This window comes from Lotus japonicus, chromosome 2 (genome assembly GCF_012489685.1).
Source record: "Lotus japonicus ecotype B-129 chromosome 2, LjGifu_v1.2".
Classification (NCBI taxonomy): domain Eukaryota; kingdom Viridiplantae; phylum Streptophyta; class Magnoliopsida; order Fabales; family Fabaceae; genus Lotus; species Lotus japonicus.
The window spans coordinates 56,312,486-56,339,483 of record NC_080042.1 but is presented as its reverse complement, the minus strand read 5'-3'; the positions used below and the strand labels follow the sequence as shown (position 1 = coordinate 56,339,483).

Here is a 26,998-nt window from a genome sequence, read left to right as displayed (position 1 = left end):
GGGACCAATCTGATAGTTAACCCATTAAATTATGTGTAAATTATTTTTTTTTATTTTTTTTAGTGCCATGTCAGCTTCATTTACACAGTCAGCATACCATATCATCACTCGTCGGAGCTCTGAGCTCCGGCGAGGACTGACTCCATACGTTTTTAAAAGAGAGGGATTTAATCCACAATTTTTTCCGGTCTGGGACCTAGTTCAGACGGCGACACAAAGACAGGGACTAATATGAGGATTAAGCCATTTTGTAATGATCATTTGAAAATGTGATCCTGTCTTCACATGGAGAATGAAAGTTTTATCTCAAATAAAGTTTGAGATAAAATTCATGAGTATGAGAGCTCTTGAAAACAATTTTTTTTTTCTTCAAACAATTAAAAGCACATAAATGATATTATTTCATTTAGTCAAATCATATATTCAGTAGTAGTAAAAGTGATTGTTTAAACTCTTAGGTCAAGAATTCAATTTCTATGAGTCGCACTTTTGAGGAGAGACCTTTGATCTTTACCTCAGAATTTTGTCTTGATCAAGGTATCCACACAACCGACAGCTGTGAGACTAATTCCTCTCCCCACAGTCAGCGCACTAAGCGGTAGGGGCTGACCAAGAAGTTTTTTTTTATTCGTAACAAGATAATTTTACACACATAATTTCTTTTATATTAAACTTTATCTAATTAGTTCGAAATAATTATTATTCCTTCATTTTGTTTTTAGTTTTGAATTTTTATAAAATCAAAACCAGTTTTTAGTTGCAAAAACAGGTTCAAAACAAGGTTTTTCAGGATCCATCTTCATCTATTGTTATTAGGGCGCCGCTGCTGCTTCCTTCTCCACCGCTCTTACAATGTCGTCGTCATTGTTGTTAAGGTTGAAGCGCTCTTCGTTTCTTTTTTCCTTTCACTCTCACTCTTGCTCTCGCTTTCATTCTTCCTTTCACAATCCTGGTGACGCCGTCTCACACTTCAATCGCATGCTTCAAATGCATTCTACCCCACCCATCTTCGAATTCGGCAAGGTTTTAACTTTCCTAGTCAAGACGGAGCATTACTCCACCGCTATATCCCTTTCTCGCCAAATGGAATCTAGTGGAATTGCGCCAAACATTGTTACTCTCAGCATTTTGATCAACTGTTACTGTCATCTTGGACAAATTACTTCAGCCTTTTCTGTATTGGCCAACATTCTCAAGAGGGGTTATCACCCAAATACCATCACCTTCACTACACTTATCAAAGGTCTCTGTCTTCACGGCAAGATTCAAAGAGCACTACAATTTCATGATGACGTGCTAGCTCAGGGATTTCTATTGAACCAAGTCAGTTACGGGACCTTGATCAATGGGCTATGTAAATTGGGGGAAACAAGTGCTGCTTTGGAGTTGCTTAGGCAGATTGAAGGGCGAGGGATTAAACCTGATGTGGTAATGTACAACACCATCATCGATAGCCTGTGTAAAGATAAGCTTGTAAGTCATGCTTTTGATTTATATTCTGAAATGGTTGCCAAGGGAATATCTCCTAATGTAGTCACGTACAGTGCTTTAATATATGGCTTTTGCATTGTTGGTCAATTGAAACAAGCAATTTCTTTGTTAGATGAAATGACAACAAAAAACATCGACCCAAATGTTTATACTTATAGTATATTGATTGATGCTTTATGCAAGGAAGGAAAGGTGAAATAAGCTAAAAATGTTTTAGCTGTGATGATTAAACAAGGTGTGAAACCTGATGTTGTTACTTATAGTTCCTTGATGGATGGGTATTGCCTAGTTAATGAAGTGAATAAAGCCCAAGATGTATTCAATGCTATGTCTCGGAGGGGAGTGACTCCTAATGTTCAGAGCTACTCTATTATGATTAATGGATTATGTAAGATTAAAATGGTGGATGAAGCCTTGAATCTCCTTGCAGAAATGGATTGCAAAATGATTATTCCTGATATAGTGACTTACAATTCTCTTATTGATGGTTTATGCAAATCGGGGAGAGTCTCTCATGCTTGGAAGCTTCTTGATGAGATGCATGTTAGAGGTCAACCAGCCAATATAATCACCTACAGTTCTTTATTGGACGCTTTATGCAAAAGCCAACATGTTGACCAAGCCATTGCACTAATCAAGAAAATTAAAGACCAGGGTATTCAGGCCGATGTGTGGACGTACAATATACTTCTGGGTGGACCGTGCAAAGGTGGAAGATTGAAGGATGCACAAGAGATTTTTCAGGATCTTTTGAGAAAAGGCTATCATATAGATGTCCATACATATACCATTATGATCAATGGGCTTTGTAAAGAAGGTTTGTTTGATGAAGCGTTGGCCTTACTGTCAAAAATGGAAAATGAGGGTTGTATTCCTAATGCTATAACTTTTGAAATAATTATTCATTCACTCTTTGAAAAAGGTGAGAATGACAAGGCTGAGAAACTTCTTCGTGAAATGAGTGCTAGAGGTTTACTGGAAAAATTATAGATACACACGGAAAAGGATGATGGACTACACAATGGGCTCACTTTCTCCATAGCTAAAAGTCATGTGTTGTTACTTGTTAGGTTCATTTTGATATTGTAACAATAGCAATGATTGATTTGTTCATTGTGACATAACTATCCTTTTTGTAGGAGAAGTTTTGTTGCAGTGTTTAGAGTTGCTTTAGTGTAACAATGGTGGTCACGTAAACAAATTGTAGTTGCTGAGAGTATTATAGTATGTTAGTCTGTGAGAGTACTGTGTTATGTGTACTCGGATGTACTGGATCCTGCCCTTAGAGGCAGTTAAATTCTGTTATACATGAATTTAGATCAAATAATTGGAGAATTTGATGAATTTTTTAGATTCTAAATTTCAGGATCTGGCTCCTCAAGGGATTTGTGAAGTAAGTGTGAATTCCATTGTAGGTCTCTTTCTTCCTATTATAAATGTGTGTGTGTCCCCAGCTTTGTTATTGGAATGAGTTCTAGTCTTTCAATCTGAGTAAGGTTTTTTCAAACTATAAACCTGAATGAAGTAGCCTATAACATAACATGAATACTGTGAGAACAGTTCTATGAATTTGAGTATGCAGGTTTGTTTTCATCTCAATTTTGCTCAATTGACAGGTGGTTCAGAGTTGAGATGAAGGTGCACTAGCTTTACTTGTATATAGCATTTAGATGAAGGTTCAGAGTATATATGTATATGATAGTTATGAGAAGTCTAGTAATTAGCCACGTGATAGCTAGAATTCTGGTATGCTAGCTCATCAGTCATAGCTGGCATTCTGTTATTAATTACCAACTAATCAATATAGTTAGTATGCTTATAAGAACCTTGATGATGCTGTACAATTTAAGAAAAGAGGAGAATGAGGGTGCACTACATGTTGCTTATTTGCCTAGATAGATACTTCAGATGAAGTCCACGGTACCTTCCACTCAAGAAGTATGCTTAATAGTTAAGCTAGTATCGCTCCTACTTTCCCAGATGGATAGGTTATGTCTTTGTTTCACTTCTGCTCTTAAATCACTTCCTTAGGCCAGCTTGTAAGTTATTATTATTATTTCTTTGAAAATAAATGCACAGATGTTATTATATTTTCCATTATATTTATTTAAATATATTTATCATTCTCGGTTGGGGTTCAACTGTTGCGTTTTTCATTTTCATGTGGAGTAGAGGTTTTAGGTCTATCTTTGGCTTCCTTCTCAATTTTGCAGCCTTACGGCCTTACCTTGGTAAATTTCTCAAGGATCTTTTATCCATGCATATTAATGCTTTCAACCTGCCTAAATTTAATACATTCATTAAGACACTTAAAGATGTATATGGAGATCCATTAATATAACAAGGCTTCCAGTAGCAGTAACACATTTTTAGTAAGAATAGAACCATTTTTGTTTGTATATATTTGGAGCTTAAATATGAAGTTTATCATATATGGTATTGGTCCGTAGTCATTGTTAACTTAAACAAGCCCATGTTTGGTTGATTGGTCCTGTGGTCCTTCATTTATTATAGGTCACCTGTAAGTACCACATTAGGCTCTCTTTGTCTATGATGTAAATTTGAAATTACTAGTTCAGTAAATAAAATTTTCAAGTAGTCGAATTATACAATGCATGTGAAGTCTGCTCGGGTATATGGATTACTCTCATCCTACTGAGCTGGTAGAGGCTATTATGATTGGTTAGATTATATTTAGATGTTTACATAGTGGTGAAAAGTTACTGCTCATGTAGAATATATTGAACTCTCTTTGATTCAGTATTAGAATTCATTCTCTCAATCCCATGTTTTTTTTCCTTACTCTTATGCTTTCCTTCATTTTCCTTACTCTGGAATGATTTCCAATTTCCATGATTAAAGCTGTTATATTTTATTCAAGGAGATATATGTGCAGGGGGCTACTGGAACTGGAGCTAGAACATAACAGATGATTCACCAAAAGAAATTCTTCTTGGTTGGTTCATGATTTTTTTTGAAAATAGTGGTCTCTATGATGTGAAAGGTACTCTATATTTTCCTCCTGATGCATGTTATAACTTTTTTGGTTAAGTATGCATATCGTCTTCTGGTTAAATATGCTAGAAGCTCGAAAAACATCTTCATCTTCTGGATTACTAGCACTGAGTGTGGAAATAACATTTTGTTTCATGAAGGGTTGCTTTTCCTTTAAAAGTTATTTGATCAATTGTTGAAACTCAATTATGATCATTGTTGTGCATTCAACCCTTGCTTGTTGAAAAAAAAGGGTATATTATAAGTAGCCCAGGGTTCTAAATTGTGGACCGCAACACATGTTGCGGCCGCAATATTGCCGTTGCGGAGCGCACCGCAACCGCATCGGGCCGCAATTGCGGTGAGATTTAATTTCTCCTGCAACACCCGCAACAGAACCGCTTTTACCCGCAACAGAACCGCTTTTACCCCGCAACAGAACCGCATCGGCATATCAGTTGGTTAGATCGACATTTCTGGTGGTTGGAACGAAGTTTTTGGAGTTCAGAACGACATTTCCGGTGGTGGTAATGTGGTGGCCGCTGTAAGCAATAGTGAAGATGAGAGAAAATAATGGTGAAGAGGATTGTGTTTATGGGGAAATTGGGGAGGTAAAGAGAAAGAACAGAGGATTGCGTAGGTGAGTCTGGTGGGGTTGGAACGGATATGTTTTTGAAAGGAAGGGAAAGGAAACTCATCCTATGTTGCCATGCCTTTCTCCTCTTCACTGTATCTTGAGTCAGTTCCTAATTTTTCTCTTCCCCTGTTTTCTCTTTGGTTCTGTTTCTTTTCTGTTGTTTATCTTCCCTCTCTTCCTATCTTTCTTCTTTTTTTTTTATTCTATACTCTATATTGTTCCATTGTTAAATCTAATTTAAAATGTTAATTAGAATGATGTAAAATGTTCAAATTAAATAATAATTTGTTAAATATTATAATAAAACAAGGTTTAAATACTCTGGAGGTCCCTGAAATTGTTCTCCGTACGAAAATAAGTCTCTGGAATTTTTTTTTCCGATTCCGAATCCCTGGAATTTTTTTTTAATCAGAATAGGTCCCTACTCGTGTGTCCAGCTTATGTGGCTTAATTTTTGATGAGTCAAATATTCCACGTGACTTTTATATTTTTTTTAAATACACATGGATTAAAAAATTAAAATTAAACATTTAAATTTAAAATTAAAATCTTATTAACATAATTAACCCTAAATCTAATAAACCCTAAATCCCTAAATCTAAGGGTTTAACTTTAAATTTAAATGTTTAATTTTATTTTTTTATCCATGTGTATTTAAAAAAAATCTAAAAGCCACGTGTAATTAATGACTCTGCAAAAATTAAGCCGCATAAGTTGGAAACACCAGTAGGGACCTATTTTGATTAAAAAAATTCTAGGGATCCGGAATAGGAAAAAAAATTTAGGGACTTATTTTCGTACGGGGAACAATTTCAGGGACCTCTAGAGTATTTAAGCCATAAAACAAATAATTATAATAATTATGGTGTTTTTCTACATATTGTGCGAAGATAAAATAAATTCACGCCGCAATGTCCGCAACCGCGGCGGCCGCAACCGCAACCGCAATTTAAAACCCTGAAGTAGTCTTACCTTGCATTTGCTAGAGGATGAGTCCACAACTTGAACTTATGACCTCCTAATCACATGGCAACTACTGGTCACAAGGCTGTATATGAATTTCTTTATGCCTCTGGTTGGTTGGAGGATATATTACCTGATTGAATTGAGTCTAATGAAGATTTCTCAATTATAGTGTTCCTTCCCTCGTGTGATAAGGTTGGTGGTGGTGGTGACGACGGCGGTGCTGTGGGGCTGAAAGCAGTGACAGTGGGAAGGTGGAGGTGGCGAAGGTGATGGTTGTAGTAGCTGCGACAATTGCAAATGTGGCGACGACGACAACGGAAATGATAACAGAACATCAAAACAAATATGTTTTGTAAATTTAAAATTGAAAAATGAAAATTATTTTCAAAAAATAAAAATGGAAAATAAAACAGAAATTATACGGTACGAGATTCAAATTTCTGGAATGCATTTCAAATACCTTATTTCCTAATTTAAATTTCTGAAAAGGTTTTATTTTTACATTTCTTTTCTCAAACGTTAATTTACCATGAACATTTCAAGAAATTACACGGTACGAGATTATATATTAGGTGTGTGGGTAATCAAGTTGTTTGATCTAGTGAGTTAAGTCAACATTTCATCCGTTATACAAATATTTGATTGTTCGATTCTTAATTATTACTAACGAAATAACTCTTTAAAATATTAGGTGTTCATGTGGTTACTTATTCTTACCCAAAAACTAGAATAGAAAGACATAAATCTTTTTGTGTAGAACATAAGTCATAACTCATAACTCATAAATCAAACGCTCAAAAAAATTAATTTCCGATGTACCAAAAAAAAGGCTCAAAAAAATTATTAAAAAGGCTTTTTTTCGGTAAAAAAAAGGCTAAATGAGTTCTTTTGTCTCTAATGTTTGTGTCAAATTTGGTTTTGATGCATGTGATCTAATTTTTATGATTTTAATCCCAATTCTAAATTCTTATAAATAGTTTTGATTGTAGTCTCCACTTTAGAGTATCTCACTATTGATAATATTTCATTATTGATCGGTGATATCTATATCTATCTATCTATCTATCTATCTATCTATACTATACTATATATAAAAGCAGAGTTTCTGCAGCATCAAGGGTAAATAAGTCATTCAACAATTTATTCCAAAAACTGTTAAAGTTGGGCATGGATATTTTAGTAAAAAAACATTTTATTTCACTTAAATTACATCTCAGTCGTTGATTGACAAGTATTTGGGTTTCCAATTGCATCAGACTTTCACTCTTCCATTCATCTGAAACGAACGAAATTGTTTTCACCTTTTTTTTAACTTTCTTCTTCCATTCCTTTTATCGCATGTTTCTTCTTCACCACAACTTTGATCTCTCTCCCAACCCAGCACAATAATCTTCCAAGTGTTTTGTTTAATGGGTATCTTTCTCTGCGCCTTCGATTTCTTCGCCGCTTCCCCTGCCCTCAATATCTTACTCTGCCGCTGCTGTTTACTGGATTCATCTCAGCACCGCTCTTCCGCGTTGGATTTCTTGCTCCTTCGCTGCTGTGCGCCTCGGATGGGTTCATCACGGTGTTAATTGATTTCGTTTGTGATCTGCTAAGGTTCAAAATCATCCTTGATATCGTTTGCGATCTGCTGAGGTTCGGTCATTGTAAGTTTTCTTCTTCACTGTTTAGGTGTCGTATGTTCCGCTGGGGTTTCAGACGCTTGATCTCTGCTACCCCGTTTCAGTGAGCCCAAAGACTCCTCTTTCCTTCTTTGATTTCTTTTATTTTTCACATCACTGTTCTTATTCTATATGATGTTGTGTTCACTGTTTTGCAAGGTTTTCAGTCGCATGAGATTAGGTACAATTAGTTTCAATTTTGGGCTCGATTCGTTGATTAGTTCTTTCAATTTCTGTTCATTGAATTTTGTTTAGTGAATCATCTCCGCACATCCGTTATCCGTTGGTGTCTTAAAAGTTGGTAAGGCAAACTTCTCTTAATTTCATATGGATGCAGAGGTGTAAGTTGAGAGTGATGTTTGCAATGTGCTTAATTTTTGTACAGGGCGATTCTGATAGGAAGTAAATCTGATGATGTGATTCAGCTCCCAGTTGATCTGCAATGGCCCATTTCCAGTGAGGTAAAGATTCATTAATAACCAATTTACTATTAAAAATGCAGTTCACGCATGATCTACCTTACAAAAGAAAGAAGGATGTGATATTCCTATATGTATAGTATGATTTTGTGCCTTCTGTCTTCTATTTGGGAGATTTCTATTCTCCCCTTTCTCACTTTTCTTGAAATAAAAAAGTTCATCATTTATCTGAAGAGTTGTTGGAGTATGGTGCATGGGCTTTCTTCAGATTTTGAGGTTGGTGTCACTCTGAAATTTTTAGAAGGATCTTTTGGTTCTATTTTTTGGATTGATGATACACTGATAGTTCACAAAAGTGAAAGAAAAACATACTTGGCGCTTAGGATTTTGATAAAGAAGTAATATCATTGCTTTGGTCTATTTATTTTATCCTGATATATATCTAAATGTTTTTTTTTATTGGTCAAATTTTGAATCAAAGTTTAACTTTTTCTATCCCTTACGGAATTGTTGCCACTTTATATGTGATAACTTTGCTAACTTTGCTGGAAGCTTTGGTCTCTAGGAAAACAAGGGCATTCATGGAGATTCTTTGGTCTCTTATAAAATTTTTGTTGGTGAATTAAATGATAAATTTCTTGCATTTCAGTTTGGTCAAGTTCATGTTCATGTAGTCACCTTTATTTGGATTAAATTGATTGAAACTGTTGATTTCTTTTGTGAATCATGGGAATGCCTTCAGACTTTAGAGCTTTTTTTTAACTGAAATCTGGATCTTTACTGAGGTCTTCGTAAATAATCATTAATTCATCATCTGCTAAAAAGTAACACCTTTCATTTTTTATTCTATTTTGCAGGGACTACACTTCTTAAATGATGTTCGTCAACGTCTTCAAGTGAATATAGGTTATGTCGATTACCTTTTTTTTATTTTTCTAATTTTCTGAAGTTCTCAATTAAGTATATGAAGACAATGGCGGTCTGAAAGTGATTCAAGCTTTCTTTACTAATTTTCCCCTTCTTTTTTGGTTATTCCAATTCTTTTGAGCTCCCCCTATATATGCATTCTGCAATTTCCCTATTATTTGTTGAAATACATACTTTTTTAGCATATAGTCTGAATGAATTTCAAATCTCTAGATTCAATCTCGCTTAAAAATAAACCAACCCCAGCGTTGTGCTTATATTAGAACATGTTTATCTTATTCATGTGTTATTCTATTTGTATTCAATTTTAACTAACCTGGACACATTTTGGTTCATATCAAACTTGAAGTTTTCCTTCAAGTGATCCTGCCTTTGTTGTTTTTTTGTTAAGAAAAGTGATAAGTGGTCCAAGATTTTAAAATGGTTAATGTATAAGGTGTCTTTTGTTGAGAACTCAACAACCGACTTTAAATTTTGCTTAAAGTGTCTTTAAGAGCCAGCTATAAAGTTTGTTGGTAGTGATCCTTATTAAGAGTTATTGAGTAAGCTTTTGAGTTTTTCCATGAGTTACATTTCAGCTTTATATTGTGTTTATCTTTTCCGCTCTTGGGTTGTAGTGAGGAGATTTTTTGGTTTGTTTGCTTTCCCAAGTCTTTTGGGTGAGTTTTATGCCAGCTATGTCATCTTGGCCTATACTCTCCCATTAGTGTGTGTTTTTTTTTATGTTTTCCTCATTTGATTAGTTGATAGGTTATGATTAATAATATAGCTTATTTTGATATTTGCCAATAACGGTTAAAAATAATTGTTTATTGTCAGTTTTATTTCCTGCTTTTAATTTTGGTCAAAGTGTCTTTAAGAGTTAGTTACAAAGTCTAATGTTATTGCAATTTATTAGGAGTCATTGAGTAAGCTTTTGGGTTTCCAATACCTGTTAAAAATAATTCATTATTGTCAGTTTTATTTCGTGCTTTTAATCTTGGTTAAAGTGTCTTTAAGAGTCAGTTACAAAGTCTAATGTTATTGCAGTCACTGAGTAAGCTTTTGGGTTTCCAAGAGGTACATTTAGGGGTGTTCATCGGATCGGATCAATCCAATGAAACCGACGAACCGAACCGAACCAAAATAATTGGATTAGTTTTTTTTGTTATTCGGTTAAAAACCGATCCAAACTGATAAAAACCAATGAAGATTGGTTCGGTTCACGGTTTGTAAAATTAAAAACCAATGAACCGATGAACCGAACCGAAGATATATATTTATTTATAAAATATTTAAATATATATATGTGTGTGTGTGTATTTATTAAAGAAATGTTTTGAAGAAATATTGTTAATTAGACTTTTTATGTTTGTTAGATATATTATGTTTTTGTTTTCTATTATTAATTTGTAATGGTACTAATATTAAACAGTAAACACTACTTTAAGCATTTCTACATTGTTAAGTACTTAAGTTGTTGCTTTTTAAAAAAAAGAAGTACTTAAGTTGTTGATTATGAATTATGAATTATGAATTTATGATTAAGCTATAATTGAGTTATTAATTTTCCATTTTTATGCATTGTTAAGTTGTGAATCATATGTGTTTGCTATATATTTAAAGTTGTGCAATTGATATTTACTAAAAAAACAGTTGTGAAACCAATGAACCGAACCGATCCAAACCGTTCATCATCGGATCGGATCGGTTCGGTTTTGGAATTTTTTTTGCTAACAATTAATCGAAACCGAACCAATAAATTTTGATTGGATCGGTTTTTGGTTTCACCTAAAACCGGTCCAAACCGAACCGCGAACAACCCTGGGTACATTTCAGCTCTATAATATAGCACCTTTCCGTAGCCACATTTCGTTCTTAGGTTGACACGTCAATGAGTTGATTCCATTTTTGATACAAGTTCTCCCAGATGGATTCACTTATTTTGCTGCGATTATTGCCTACTAAATAACGAGCCAATGGTATGTTCCTCTTCTAATGATTTTCCACTTTATAATTAACTTTGATTTGTAGATCATAATCTAATATGAAAATTTTACCTGATAAACTTTGACTTCTAAGACAGCCTTTTTTTTTTATCATTATTCATTTATTGAGAATTGCAATGACAATCCTTCCCTTTTACTCTGAAAAATTGCAATAGTTTCTTTAGCGGTATAATATGTGAGTTAAGAATTTCTAAATCACATATTCAATGTTTATGAAAATATGAAATTAAGGTGTGTTTTCAAATTGGCATTGCACTAGCTCATTTTTCATAGAGGAGGTGGCAGGGCTGATGGACTACAAACCAGATATCATAGTCAATGTCCACCCCTTGATGCAACATATTTCATAGAGGGTTCTTTAGTGGCAAGGTTTGAAAAAGAAAGTGATGATCTTGCTTTTGATGATAGTTGTAGAGCGGTTTGGAAGCTACTTGATTGGAGATGGTTATGGAAGCTCTAATGCTAAACTTATCAAACTTTTGAAAAGAGAATGATTAATCCTTTATTTAGTTATGTTTTTTTTTTGCATATTTATGTTCCATTTAGTCTGCTACATGCTGACAATGTATGATCAACTTTGAAATTAGTTTTTTCTAAGTTGACATCCAAATGTCATATCGGATTGGTAAAGGCTAAGGTGAGTCAACAACTCATATGGAACAAGGTGTAGAATTTCTAAGAAGCAATTTGGATCCCATAAAAAATATGAGAAATTATGAAAAGAACTTGAAAAAAATAAAAAATGAGTGGTTGTTAATAACTTTATAAAGTTACTATGACACCCCTTTCTCATATTTCTATTACATCCCTTCCTCTTTTATGTCTTCCCAAGGTTGTCATCACCCCCTCTCTTCTAATCTTTCGCCATGACAACAGCCAGACCCATTCAACATGGCTAGAAACTCGCTTGGGACTAAAGTTCAAGGCAGTAAGACCTCCCTTACGAACGTAGCTACAACACAATATAAATATGAGTATGATAATATGTTAGCAAAGATATGCCAAACAAGAATTAAAAACTATTAATATTTAGCTTTACCAGTCACGCACCGTGTGTAGGATTAGTCGAGGTGCGAGAAAGTTGTCCTTGATACCCCTGTGTGTAGGATTAGTCAAGGTGCGAGAAAGTTGTCCTTGATACCTGTTGTAATCACACACAAAAAATGTCCGGTAAAAAATTATGCATGAATGAACAGTCTCCCATCTTTCGATTTGGTAAAAATGATAAGGTACTAAAATTTTACATGTGGTTAAATTATTTTAAAAAATATTCAAATTTATATTTTCTTATATCTAAAATTAATTTCATTCTATTAATTCATAAACTTTCTTTTAAAAAAGATCATAAAAATAACATTGATTTTGGAAAAGTGCACAATATAAATAAACATGAATATCCACGTTCAATGCGGATCACACTAGATCTAGACTTGATACCTACATCATTTTCATTACGTGAACATTGACGCCCACCGTGGGGCCCTGGTGAAACTCATCTTTGGCTTCCAGTACGATGTGTTTTTTAAGCTTTGAAACAAAACATTCCGGTAAAGATTCTAAGAAACATTGATCAATAACCTAAAATTTGTAATGGTACGCGTTTGAGAGTTATTTGAATAGGAACATATTTGTCGGAAGCAAGGTGATATCTGGATCAAATGTTGGACACAGTGTTCATTACAAAATTAACATTAAGTCTGTCAAATAGGAGAATCCCTTTAAATTTTCAAAGGAGATAGTTTTCCATTACACTTTCTTTTGCCATGACAATAAAAACATGTCAAGGACAATCATTGAAATATGTTTGTTTATATTTTCCAAAACTGGTATTTTCACATAGCCAACTATATATACCATTCTCTATAGTTACAAATCGTGCATGACTAATAATACTCATTTGCGACAACGATCACAACAACTCTCATACTACTTCAAATGTAGTTACAAATAAGTTCTTCGCAATGTCATATACGTAAATTCTTTACATATTTAAATACAAAAATAAACAATACTTGAATCCATTTAATCAAATTATACTCATGTTTTTTCTTTTCAGGAAATGTGGAATCACAATAGCAATTGTAAGTTTCATCCTCTATAATTTTTTACAATTTTAAACTGACATACTATATTTCTGTTTTTTTTTTTATTTTAGGAAATTTATAAGGAAAATCACTATTCTCAGTTTTATTCTCATTCTAATTATTCAAATTATAAAAAAATATATGATAATTTCCTTAGTGTCTAAAATTAGCTCATATATGTAAATACAACCCTCTACAGAAAATATATATTAAATTGCTATTAAAAGCAAAATTAAATAATGTAGCATTTGGATAAATAAGGAAAAAAACCACAAATAAATAAAATAATTTCACTTCTAAAAAATAAATCAAATACATTCATGACACAAAAAAAAACTTATAGATTTAGGTTTTCTTATATCTGAAATTATTTTTTCTCTTTTATTTCATCAATAATCTTTTGATAAATATAACAAAAATAACACCAAATTTTAAAAAAATCACACCATAAACAAAAATAAATACCCCCGTGCATCGCACGGGTCAAAAGTACTAGTGACAAATAAAGATTCACGTTAATGTTGCTACGTGTATAGAGTAATTCTATGTGGTACAATATCTTTACAATGTCAGGCTTGGAGGTGCTTATCTATCTGTGAAGCCTGAAAATTCTGCTGGCAAGATGAAGGGGAGGTCTTGGAAAAGATGCTCTGTTACAATGGCTCCTATGGCGGCGGTAAAGGATTCTCGTTCTCAGGGGCGACAAGGAGGTGCTTCTTCGTCATGCCGTTCCTGGAGCGACGTGATAAAGGGAGATTCTGTGGCGAGGATTGAAAAGCAGCTGCTGATGGACTCGGAGGTCATGCTTATGGGCGCTGGTGGTTATGTTTCCTGTTTGAATCGGATCTCTGATGAACTTCTATTCCCTGAATTGGCTGTTGCGGGAAGGCATGGGGTTGACGAGGTGCAACACGGTTTTGACGATGTGTTGTTCCCGGAGGTGGCTGCTTGGCCTGGCCTGGATTCGTGGACGACTTTGGCTGCCCGTGCCGCTGGTCCCGTTGAAGGTGGGAGGTCGCTGGCGGTGGAAGTTGGAAAGGTGCAGGCGGTGGAACTCGTAGAGGTGCAATCTGTAGCAGGAGAGAGGGATTTTTTTTCTCCATTAATAGCCATTAATGATTTTTTAATTGCTTATTCTGGTATGGCCCCACCAAGGATTGAGTTTAGAGATGGTTTGGCTTCTCTTAAAATTGGATTTTTGAAATTCAAACTTTTCATAACTCCTCCCCTTGGAACTAGGAGTAATTTTTGGCCTTGGTTAAATGATTATTTGGTGCACCTTTTCATTCCTTTCTTGGCTGATCCTGTGGGTGGCGCCTTCTCCTCTAGTTTGGCGACTCCTCGGCAGGTGATTGGTCCTGGCTCTCTCGAAGCAAGGGAGGTTGTTGGGGACTCAGCTTATGATGTAGGTGTGTTGAGTTCTGATGGGCTTGCCCCTGGTCGCCCAGCGCACTCTTGCTATGAGGTTGGCGCCTACTCTACCTTGGGTTCAGTGCAGTTGGAAGCTTGTAATGATTTCGTGAGGGTGGAGGATTCTCTCGGGGTGGATAGCGATGTTGTTGCTGATGATCCTGTTCTTGATCTTTCCCCTCCGAGGCCCCGTCCTCGAGGTCGACCTAAGCGGATAAAAGAGGCGAAGCGCGATTTGGAGGGCTCTCGTCGACCTCGGGGTCGTCCTCGTAAATCGGAGAGTGTGGCTCTTGATGTTGCGCCGCAGTCGTCTAGTCCCCCCACTCCTTCCGGCCCGTATTTCACGCGTGCAACGAAAGCTTGGTTTTTGGCAAAGTCCGTAGGCATGTCTTTTCCAGGTAGTGATGAAGAGGCCATTAGAGGGTTGGCAGTGGATCTTAAAGGAAATTTTTCGTATATGCGTTAGGTTTTTTGCGTTGTCTCTTTTGGGTGTGTGTTTTTGTTCTTTGGGTGGTTTTGTGTTTTCTTTTGCTTTTCCATTCCCGTTGGGCTGTACCTTCCTTTGATTTATTGAATAATATCCATTTTGCTCTTAAAAAAAAAAAAGAAATCAATAACAAGTTTATTTTTAAAAAAAAGTTACTATTTTTTTCCAAGGTATAAGCTCCCCCACTCTATGAATTACTATATCAAATTTAACTTTCCTCCTTTTTTTAGGTAATTTAACTTTCCTCTGAGTTTAAAAAAAATTGAACATTCCTCTGGTGTTTCAAAAAAAGAAGGGTTAAACTTGAAAACCGTCCTTGAACTTTAAGCGAGATTTGATTTCCGTCCCTCGCCGGAAAATCTCCCTAGAGACGCCCTTAGACTACATTTTTTGTTTGGAAACCGTCCTTGCCGCCGATTTACCTCCGGCTGTCGTGCCCAGTTGGCAGTTTTGTGCCTAAGTGGACATGCCACGTAATTTCATTAAATGACGTTTTTTTTAAAAAAAAAGTTTTCTCTTTCAGATAATCAGATCCTCTTCCTCTTGGGGGTTAGATTTCCCACCTCACTACTAGATTTCACACCCCTCATTTTCGGATTTTTAAGTTCCGAATTATTTCAGAATTTTATATTCCGAAATTAATTCGTGATTTATATATTCGGCAGTATAAAATACAATATAACACCTCACTTTTGAGTGGGAAAATACTTCATATTTTTACGTTCTAAAACATTTCGGAAATTAAGTTTCCAAAAGTGTTTTAAGTGGGGTGACATTTCTAATGGGTGGGGTGCCAAATCCAATCCCCCTTCCTCTTTCATCTTCCTCTTCATCTTTTGAATTTCCATCCAATCCTCAAACTCACTGGACTTTGGAACCAAAGACGGGATCCAAATCCAACACAAATCCTCAAATCCTCCTAAACCTCAACCTCAACAACCTCCACCCATCAAATCGGAGAGAAGAGGAAGAGATTGAGAGAAATTTGGAGACGACGGTGAGAGATCTAAGATGGTGTCTTGTTCTCCTTCTTCTTCTTCCTCTTCTTCTTCTGGGTTTTGGGGATTTTTCTTCTCTACTCTGGTTCTCTAAAAAAGCTTCAAAATTTGGTCAGGCAATGGATGTTTCCAGAAGGGAGGCACAATGGTGTAGGTGAAGGTTGTTCATTTGTATGAATTTTGTGGTATTTTTTTCTTTCTAGGGTTATTCTGGATTTGGGGTTTCTGGGTTGAGATTATTGGGTTGTGGGCTTGGGATTTTTGAGTTGTTGTTTCTGGATTTGGGATTTGAGAGTGGTGGCGCGGTGTTGTTGGGGTGGTGGTTGGATGGGGTTGCAGTGGGGTGGGGAATTGGGGTTGTTGGGACGTGGTTTCTGGGTTGGATGGTTGTTTCTGGTTTCTGGATTGTTTATGGGTTGGATGGTGGTGTTTTATGAGTTTGTTCTTTTCACTAAATGCTTGGATTTTATGTATCAAGACTAGATTTACATTAAGGTGGTGATGGTGCCGCTGTGTATGTTTTGGCTGCCTTTGTGAAGGTGTGGTTCAAGAAAATCATATATTGAAGAAGCAATATATTGAATGTGGGACAGGAAGCAATATATTGAAGAATGAACATTATTTTCTGGGCATTGATGAACACTGATTTTTTGGGCATGGATGAACATTGATTTTCTGATTTTTTGGTTTGAGGAAGTTTGAATTTGTGGTTTATATTTTTGGTTGGTGCTTGTTTGTTGGGGTTTTGAAATTGAAGTTTTACGATGAAGATGATGAAAGCTTTGATGGAGAAGAAGGAGGTTAAGATGAATGAAGATGATAAAATGATGAAGATTCAAAGTTTTACTTATTTAATGTTAATTAATATGTTTTGCATTTTAAAAATAAAAAATAAATTAATTATGATGAGGTAAATTTATAATTTAAATGAAAAACAAAAAAAAATCCACATGTATTCATTAATTGACATGACACTGCCATATCAGCTCACCGTGACACTTGGGCATGACGGCTGGAGCTCGATCGACGACAAAGATGGTTTCCAAACAAAAAATGTAGTTGGAGGGCGTCCATAGGAAGATTTTCCGGCGAGGGACGAAAATCAAATCTCGCTCAAAGTTCAGGGACGATTTTCACGTTTATCCCAAAAAAGAAAATCTTTCCTCCTTAGAGAATTTGAGTCCTTGTACAGTGATACTTTAGGCCTTTAGTTTTGTTCGTTTATTTCAGAAACCAAAATAAATAACATTGTGATATAGTGAATAGTTTGAAGAGGTGGGAGTGGTGAATAGTGAATAGCTACATCAACATTTAACATTTAATTATAGAATGGGACTAAAACTGAAGTAAGTAGTGAGCAAATTCATAATATGTAAATTGCAGGGACCCAAACCAATTTTAAACCTTAACATTTAACAAAATCTGAGTGAGCGAACCCTTTCCCTTTCTTCCTAATCCCTCTTTTCAGTGTTACAATGTTCTTTGTAAGATTAAGGAGCTTTCCCTTTCTTCCTAATCCCTCTTTTCTTCGTAACTTTCACTCTCACTCTCAACCCCATTCATTTCACAATCCTGGTGACGCCGTCTCACACTTCAATCGCATGCTTCAAATGCGTTCTACCCCACCCATCTTCGAATTCGGCAAGGTTTTAACTTCCCTTGTCAAGATGAAGCATTACTCCACCGCTATATCCCTTTCTCGCCAAATGGAATCTAGTGGAATTGCGCCAAACATTGTTACTCTCAACATCCTCATCAATTGCTACTGCTACCTAGGTCAAACCACTTCCGCATTTTCTGTATTGGCCAACATTCTCAAGAGGGGTTTTCAGCCAACTACCATCACCTTCACTACTCTTATCAAAGGTCTCTGTCTTCACGGAAATGTTCACAGAGCTCTGCAATTTCATGATGTCGTGCTGGCCCAGGGGTTTCAGTTGGATCAAGTCAGTTACGGGACCTTGATCAATGGGCTATGTAAAATTGGGGAAACAAGAGCTGCTTTGGAGTTGCTTATGTGGATTGAAGGGCGAGGGATTAAACCTAATGTGGTAATGTACAACACCATCATTGATAGCCTTTGTAAAGATAAACTTGTAAGTCATGCTTGTAACCCACGGGAGCTTCATTTATTGGTTTTTGCTGTCTCTTTTAGTCTAGCGTCTTCTCTCTTTACTAGCCCATGTACTCTTTTGTTTTTCCTGGACTGATCTGGCGCTTGCTGTGTATATACGTTTGTAAGCATCCCTTAATGCTACCTTTTTTATTCATTAATTTGGCTGTTCAAAAAAAAAAAATCACTCACCAGAGCAAACAAACCCACCCCCACCCTCAACATTTTTCACACTGTCTCCTCTTCTCCTTCTTCATTTTTTTCTTGGTTTCAACTGGATCTTGTGATAACAATTCATAGGTTGTTTTTGCTGTTGCTGCCAAAAGCGTGACCAAAACCTTAATTGGAAGAACAAGGTTTGTGCTTTCTGTGCTTGTTGATTTGACTGGAACAAATGATGATGATAAACCGTGGGTCAAATGTTTCAGCTGAAGGTGGAACAAGTGAGCTTTTGTGTTTCTGAGTCTGAAGAAGATGAGTTGGGGTAGTTGGTTAGGGAATTAAGATTAGTTGGGGGGAATTAAGATTGTTTAATTAGTTTTGGTTTAGAATTAGAGTTAGGTTAATTATGTTAATTAAATTAGGGTTAATCATCATATTAGTCCCTGTCTTTGTGTCGTCGTCTGATCTAAGTCCCTCGCCGGAAAAATTATTGTAAATAGTCCTTGTCTTTGAAATTTTTTTGGAGCGGATCCTCGCCGGAGTTCGAAGCTCCGGCGAGTGCTTAAATGGCATGTTGACTGTGCTTACTAAAGTGACATGGATTAAAAAAAATTTAAAATTTAAAAAAAATTACAACTCATATTATTCTGAAAAATAAAAATTATAGAAAGACGGGTTTTATCAATTCAAATTAAATTTGTATTGTAAAATTAGAATAAAAAATTCATTTATCTTCAATTCTTTACCAAAAAAACAAAATCATCAACAATCTCACATTCATCTTCATTTTCAATCTCACCTTCATCTTTCAATTCATCATTTCCAGAAACAAACACAAAATCCCTAAATTCGCCAAGGGTCCATTTCCCAAACACAAAATCCGCAAGTCTTCATCCTCATCATCTTTTTCCATCATCAACCCTTAAACTTTAAAACCCAAAAATTAAAGTGTTATTCATCTTCATGTAACTCATCTTGTCGTTCTTCATCTTCATGTAAACTATAATGTTTTCCCCACGGTTGCTTCCTACTCATGGGTAGTTGATGTTGTTGATTTGAAACAGGAATTGGGGAACCAGAACCCCAAGGCCCAACCCCAACCCCACCACCACCACCACCACCACCACCACCTGCAACTGAAACCTCCACCCCCACCCAAACCCCCACCTACAATCGGAACCCCAAACATCAAACGCCAAACATCAAATCCACCCAGAAACGAAAACGCCAGTGCAGATCCATCAAACACCAAACATAAATTCCACCCCCAAATCTATCAGATCCATCAAACCCACCCCCAAATCCATCAAATCCGAGTCACAACCCAGTGCAGATCCCCGCCGACGAAAACGCCCATGGTCCTCGCGCAACAGAGAGCATAGGAGAAGATGCAGAGGAGGCCGTTGCAGGAACTGAGGGCGTTGATGCGGTTGCTGTAGCACATAAGAGGGTGGTCGATCTCGACGGCTTGATCCTGTTAGAGAGATTGTTCAAGTTTTCAGTTTTAGCAAAGGCACTGGTTCTGTTCCTCTTCCTTCTTTTCCTCTTATTTTCCCCACCGCTTGCAGCGTTAGGTAGTTGCTTGAAGACGTGCCTTGGTGAACATCGATCCAGGAATCTCAGAGGAAAAATGAAACTTACAAGGAGGTGGAAAGCGTGGTGGACTGGGTCTGGTTGTGGCGTTTGTGGACGGTGGAGGAGGAAGTGGTTGGCGGCGGCGGTTGTGGCGTTGAAGAACACATCTTCTGGGTGAGGTGCAGCAAGAGAGAAGAAGGGATTTGTTTAATGTTTTTTAGGTCAATTTGGGATTTTGGGTTGATTTGGTGTTTTTTAATGTAAATGTTATTTAAATTATTGATTTAATAATTATTTATAAAAATAAAAATAAAAAATATTTTACCTGGAGATGATATGTTATTTATTTTTTATTTATTTTTAAATCCACATCAGCCGACTTAACACAGTCAGCATGCCATTTAAGCACTCGCCGGAGCTCCGTCCTCCGGCGAGGATCTGCTCCAAAAGTTTTTCAAACACGAGGACCAAATGCAATAAATTTTCCGGGGAGGGACTTACCTCAGACGGCGAGACAAAGACAGGGACCAATCTGATAGTTAACCCATTAAATTATGTGTAAATTATTTTTTTTTTATTTTTTTTAGTGCCATGTCAGCTTCATTTACACAGTCAGCATACCATATCATCACTCGTCGGAGCTCTGAGCTCCGGCGAGGACTGGCTCCATACGTTTTTAAAAGAGAGGGATTTAATCCACAATTTTTTCCGGTCTGGGACCTAGTTCAGACGGCGACACAAAGACAGGGACTAATATGAGGATTAAGCCATTTTGTAATGATCATTTGAAAATGTGATCCTGTCTTCACATGGAGAATGAAAGTTTTATCTCAAATAAAGTTTGAGATAAAATTCATGAGTATGAGAGCTCTTGAAAACAATTTTTTTTTTCTTCAAACAATTAAAAGCACATAAATGATATTATTTCATTTAGTCAAATCATATATTCAGTAGTAGTAAAAGTGATTGTTTAAACTCTTAGGTCAAGAATTCAATTTCTATGAGTCGCACTTTTGAGGAGATACCTTTGATCTTTACCTCAGAATTTTGTCTTGATCAAGGTATCCACACAACCGACAGCTGTGAGACTAATTCCTCTCCCCACAGTCAGCGCACTAAGCGGTAGGGGCTGACCAAGAAGTTTTTTTTATTCGTAACAAGATAATTTTACACACATAATTTCTTTTATATTAAACTTTATCTAATTAGTTCGAAATAATTATTATTCCTTCATTTTGTTTTTAGTTTTGAATTTTTATAAAATCAAAACCAGTTTTTAGTTGCAAAAACAGGTTCAAAACAAGGTTTTTCAGGATCCATCTTCATCTATTGTTATTAGGGCGCCGCTGCTGCTTCCTTCTCCACCGCTCTTACAATGTCGTCGTCATTGTTGTTAAGGTTGAAGCGCTCTTCGTTTCTTATTTCCTTTCACTCTCACTCTCACTCTCACTCTCACTCTCGCTTTCATTCTTCCTTTCACAATCCTGGTGACGCCGTCTCACACTTCAATCGCATGCTTCAAATGCATTCTACCCCACCCATCTTCGAATTCGGCAAGGTTTTAACTTTCCTAGTCAAGACGGAGCATTACTCCACCGCTATATCCCTTTCTCGCCAAATGGAATCTAGTGGAATTGCGCCAAACATTGTTACTCTCAGCATTTTGATCAACTGTTACTGTCATCTTGGACAAATTACTTCAGCCTTTTCTGTATTGGCCAACATTCTCAAGAGGGGTTATCACCCAAATACCATCACCTTCACTACACTTATCAAAGGTCTCTGTCTTCACGGCAAGATTCAAAGAGCACTACAATTTCAAGATGACGTGCTAGCTCAGGGATTTCTATTGAACCAAGTCAGTTACGGGACCTTGATCAATGGGCTATGTAAATTGGGGGAAACAAGAGCTGCTTTGGAGTTGCTTAGGCGGATTCAAGGGCGAGGGATTAAACCTGATGTGGTAATGTACAGCACAATCATCGATAGCCTGTGTAAAGATAAGCTTGTAAGTCATGCTTTTGATTTATATTCTGAAATGGTTGCCAAGGGAATATCTCCTAATGCTTTCACTTACAGTGCTTTAATATATGGCTTTTGCATTGTTGGTCAATTGAAACAAGCAATTTCTTTGTTAGATGAAATGACAACAAAAAACATCGACCCGGATGTTTATACTTATAGTATATTGATTGATGCTTTATGCAAGGAAGGAAAGGTGAAAGAAGCTAAAAATGTTTTAGCTGTGATGATTAAACAAGGTGTGAAACCTGATGTTGTTACTTATAGTTCCTTGATGGATGGGTATTGCCTAGTTAATGAAGTGAATAAAGCCCAAGATGTATTCAATGCTATGGCTCGGAGGGGAGTGACTCCTAATGTTCAGAGCTACTCTATTATGATTAATGGATTATGTAAGATTAAAATGGTGGATGAAGCCTTGAATCTCCTTGCAGAAATGGATTGCAAAATGATTATTCCTGATACAGTGACCTACAGTTCTCTTATTGATGGTTTATGCAAAACAGGGAGAGTCTGTAATGCATGGGAGCTTCTTGAAGAGATGCATGTTAGAGGTCAACCAGCCGACATAATCACCTATAATTCTTTCTTGGATGCTTTATGCAAAGGTCATCATGTTGACCAAGCAATTGCACTTATCAAGAAAATTAAAGACCAGGGTGTTCAGCCAGATTTATGCACATACAATATACTTATGGATGGACTATGCAAAGCTGGAAGACTTAAGGATGCGCAAGAGATTTTTCATGATCTTTTGAGTAAAGGCTATCATTTAACTGTCCAGACATATACTATTATGATCAATGGGCTTTGTAAAGAAGGCTTGTTTGATGAAGCGTTGGCCTTACTGTCGAAAATGGAAGATGAGGGTTGTACTCCTAATGCTATAACTTTTGAATCTATTATCCGTTCACTCTTTGAAAATGGTGAGAATGACAAGGCTGAGAAACTTCTTCGTGAAATGATTGCTAGAGGTCTACTGGAAAAATAAGATTGGGTAAGATGCTTTCTATTTACAAGTAAAGTTATTTTGTGTTTTGAAGACAACTATCCAATCTTTATTTTATAATTACACTCAGAAATGGATGATTGAATGCACAATGGGGTCATTATTGCCTTAGTTTTGACTAAAGTTGATGTTGTAAAACTTGATTTTGTTAGAGAGTAGAACACTGGTTTTGTTATTTTCTGTACATTTACTGTAGTTATTTTGCAGAATGAGAACTGAAAAAGCAAACACAAAATTTATTGTCTTAGTGAAGAAGTAGATTGTATACTGTGGAGCAAAGAGTGTTGTCATCATCATATATGGTTCCCTATATGGCTATTCCAGCTCTCTTATGGTTATTAATTATTATGTGTGCTCATATGAAGCATAAAGATTATGTTAATTCAAATCACATGATTTAATTGTAAATTTAGTTTGGGGTGAAGTTCTAGTTTATTTGCATCCATAATTTTCTAGTCGTTTCAGGTTTTCATTAAGCTTAAACTATGGCAGTATGGTGATAGTGAAAGTGTGAAACTTAGCCACTTGAAATTGATTAGATTTCATATATATGTAATTTTAAGTTTTAACTGTACATGAATCGTAATTTGCGGCGTAGTGTGTTTTTGTCCCTGTTACTTTCTAGCATTGTGGTGCTTTTATTTACCATTCTAAATCACTAGGCATAACATTATATCAGAATCACAGGCTGAAGCGTCCTTGTTTTCACTATTATTATGCTGGTTAGCAAGTAATTTTTTATTCTTGATTTTGATGTTCCCAAACAGCTTATCATTGGGCAGATTGAAAGCTTCGTTCTAGATAGAAAGGACTGCCACTCTTGAGTCTTTGTCATTGATAACTAGTCCAATGTTGTCACTAAAACAATATATATGGACTCCTGTTTCATAGTTATATGAAAAGATAGACATATTATATTAACTTCAGAAGCTGATAAACACCTGCAGGGCCTTTCCAACTCTTTCATTTGCTCTATATAAATGGGCCATTGAAGGTTTGACTAGGTTCATGCAAAATAGTTGCCCAAAAGAATAGCAGCTGAATGACACTCTTAATCCTTTGGTAATTAACCTTGCATTTGTAATTAACACTGATATGCTTTCTTAATCCTTTGGTAATCAGTCGTTCTCTATCAAACCCCTGCTGTCTACCCCTCCTTGACACAATATGTTTTGTCAGGCTTTGAAGGCAACAAACATGATACTCAATCTCATAGTAGCAAACAGTGTGCATCTTTCACTGTTTTAGGTAACGGGGAAGAGGGCAACCTCTCAACTTAAGTGAATCTTGGACAATTGACTTAAGTGGTACTTTTGTAAGTTTTTCTTGAAACCCAGTTCTTGAATAATGTTTGAATTGTATTAGTATATATTCCATTTTTCTTGATGGTATACAAGAAGAAAAACGAAGCTTCCTGCTATGAAGCTTGGAAGGGTCTGACCAATTCTGGACCTATTTTAGATAGTCTTACCTTGCATTTGTAAGAGGTTGATTTCATAAACCAAACTTGTGACCTATACTCACATGGCAGCCACTCCTACCAGAAGAAAAACGAAGCTTCCTGCTATGAAGCTTGGAAGGGTCTGACCAATTCTGGACCTATTTTAGATAGTCTTACCTTGCATTTGTAAAAGGTTGATTTCATAAACCAAACTTGTGACCTATACTCACATGGCAGCCACTCCTACCGTTGCTTTAGGGGCACGATGATAGGTACCCGCATCCCATAGGTGGTTAGTTAACACTTCAGTAGTTAGTTGATGACAGTTCTGTTAGTTCAGTTCTTTTAGTTAAGTGAGTTCGTTAGAGAGTAGGGGAGTGAGTTAGTTAGAGGGTAGGGGAGGGGATACTATGAATAATGGAGAGCTAAGAGGGATCGGCATCTTTTGGGATTATTGTGTAATTGGGAATTTAGGAGAGTCCAGGTTCTCTCGAACAAAATAGGTCACCTTCAATAATATCAGAGTTTCTATCTTCTCATTTGGCTGGTTTCTATCACAGTGCTCCTCTTCTAAATGTTATAAAAAAGTGTGGAAAATGAACTTATTTATTAGTCAGTTAGTTAGAGCGGTGTTGAGAGGAGATATGTAATTTGTGGTGAGTTTCTAGTTCATCTATATACATAAATTTCGTCCCATATTTTGTTTAGATTAAGCTCAAGCTATGATATTATGGTGATACTGATAATGAAATTAAGCCACATGGAAATGTAGTAGACTCCATGTTGGTTGGATATGGGTCAAAAAGAGTTTATAGGAGCTTATCAATTTGATTAAGCCATACGGTTACATGCAAGTGATGCTTGGATAAATATATTCATCTGCTTTTGACTGTTGAAAAAGCTCATTAAAGTGGTTATCTGCAATGTTTTTGGCAATCAGAAGGTTTCACTATTTAAGTCCCTGATATTTTTTTAAATTGTGCTTAGAATGAAATTTAGTAATATTCTCAGCACTTAACTACGTGAACTGTTGCAACATGTCAAAATTAGATTAAATGACTATTTTAATATATTACTATGTGTTTGAAGTGTGTTTTACATTTTTCTCAGGTGTGCATTTCAGAATTAAAAGTGGGTAGTTTGCTGGGAGTTTATCTGTTTCTGAGATGGGGTGGTTAGACAGTGGAGGCAAGAAGCATGCTGTACGAATCATAGTTATCAATTCTGGGTAGTGACGCGTAGCTGCCGACCCAAATGGTTGTATAGAGTGAAGAATGAAGTGCATCCGCGGAGAACTAATTAAAATTGGGTAGTTTGCTGGGATTTCATTGCTGTTGGTAGATATCCTCTCTTTCTTCATTTTATTTTTGTTAGCATTTATTATGGAGTCATAGTGTTGACTGTAGGCTGATGTGTGAAGTTGGTTGTCATCAGAAGTAGATCCGTATATGCATATACCAGATGACTTATGGTTAGTATTTGAGCTCATATGATGCATAAAGGTTATGTTTATTCGAAAACCAGATCTTATTTTTATTGAACTAATTTTTTAAAAAATTGTATAGGTCATGACTTTTTCAAATTCTTAAAAATAAGAAATGGTCATAATCACTATCTATATCATCAAATGAGAAAATTGGTTGTGCTATACAAACTCCCGAGTACAAGATATTTGACAAACGTTGGCGGTTGGCCAGAAAAAGATGAATTGTTTGAGCACAATCTGGGTGCACCACCCCAGCTTGCAGAGACGTTTTCTGAAAAAAAAATTCCATTTTTTGTTATTTCCTCATTTTTTTTATTTAGAGTATAGAGTTTTTGGGTCTGTCTTTGGCTTCCTTCTCAATTGTGCTGCCTTACCTTCACAAATTTCTCAAGGTATCTTTTATCCATGTTTAGTAATGCTTCCACTGAATGAATTGAATATAGGGAGCTCTATAAATTTAACAAGGCTACCGGTTTCAGTAAAACATGCTTCGATTTAGAATAGAACTTTTTTTTTTTAATTGGTTTTCGTTTATTTGTAAATTTATGGAGCTCAAATATGAAATTGTTCATGTATGGTATTGGTCCTCAGCCAAGTCTGGGAAATTGTTAGGGTTCCCAAACAGTGGATGAGACGACTCTACCAGATGCAACGCAGCAAATATTTGTGAGGTTAACAGGTATAGTGGACGGTTTGAAGGAGGACCTAGCATGGGCGTCGTACATTTTGCTGCGCAATATGAATGCCATAACTGCTGGATGTGGTATAGATTATCATTATTAATAACTGGTCACCTAAAAGTACCACATTAGGCTCTCATTGAGGCTTGTGGAATGTCCTTACCTAGGAATGAAGCAACCTTCTCCTGCCCTGAACTTTTATAGTTAAAAAAAAACATAGGGTAGGTTGATCCAGAAAAGAAAAGATGATATTGAAACTTTAATTGGGTGGAAGCATACCAGATTTTGTATGCCTCGGTTTTCATCGGATCACCAATTTTTGGCCCGAGTTGTTCGTACCCGACCGATGGAAGTAGTGGAAACTATTTTTCTCGTCACAAGAAAAAAATGATTGTTTTTTTTTTTCTTTTTCCAGCAGTAACGTCCCTAAACATGCAAACTTATC

The 26,998-nt window shown here is 36.1% G+C and overlaps 2 protein-coding genes, 1 long non-coding RNA gene and 1 pseudogene across 3 annotated transcripts; all 4 read left to right on the top strand.

Moving 5' to 3' along the window:
- The first annotated feature begins 852 nt into the window (after nt 1-852).
- LOC130736684 (pentatricopeptide repeat-containing protein At1g12300, mitochondrial-like) lies at nt 853-2,481 on the top strand (annotated as a pseudogene).
- A 4,889-nt stretch (nt 2,482-7,370) lies between these two features.
- Nucleotides 7,371-9,793, top strand: LOC130735469 (uncharacterized). Its single transcript, XR_009018467.1, has 4 exons — nt 7,371-7,816; nt 7,912-8,053; nt 8,138-8,213; nt 9,029-9,793. It is a non-coding gene; the product is annotated as an uncharacterized LOC130735469 (long non-coding RNA).
- Nucleotides 9,794-17,540: 7,747 nt separating this feature from the next.
- On the top strand, nt 17,541-18,610 carry LOC130736683 (putative pentatricopeptide repeat-containing protein At1g12700, mitochondrial). The gene is made up of 2 exons (XM_057588484.1): nt 17,541-18,161; nt 18,479-18,610. Exons 1-2 carry the CDS (start codon nt 17,541-17,543, stop codon nt 18,608-18,610), a joined length of 753 nt encoding a protein of 250 aa, XP_057444467.1.
- Nucleotides 18,611-21,290: 2,680 nt separating this feature from the next.
- LOC130736682 (pentatricopeptide repeat-containing protein At1g12300, mitochondrial-like) lies at nt 21,291-22,928 on the top strand. Its single transcript, XM_057588482.1, has 2 exons — nt 21,291-22,176; nt 22,231-22,928. The coding sequence occupies exons 1-2, from the start codon at nt 21,291-21,293 to the stop codon at nt 22,926-22,928; spliced, it is 1,584 nt and encodes a 527-aa protein (XP_057444465.1).
- Nucleotides 22,929-26,998: the final 4,070 nt, after the last annotated feature.

Bases quoted from the DNA above. Each gene is read 5' to 3' on its own strand.
- LOC130736683 (XM_057588484.1), top strand. From the start codon at position 17,541: ATGTTCTTTGTAAGATTAAGGAGCTTTCCCTTTCTTCCTAATCCCTCT. The intron at 18,162-18,478 runs GTAAGTCATGCT...AACAATTCATAG, and splicing joins GCCTTTGTAAAGATAAACTT to GTTGTTTTTGCTGTTGCTGC.
- LOC130736682 (XM_057588482.1), top strand. From the start codon at position 21,291: ATGTCGTCGTCATTGTTGTTAAGGTTGAAGCGCTCTTCGTTTCTTATT. The intron at 22,177-22,230 runs GTGTGAAACCTG...GGTATTGCCTAG, and splicing joins AGCTGTGATGATTAAACAAG to TTAATGAAGTGAATAAAGCC.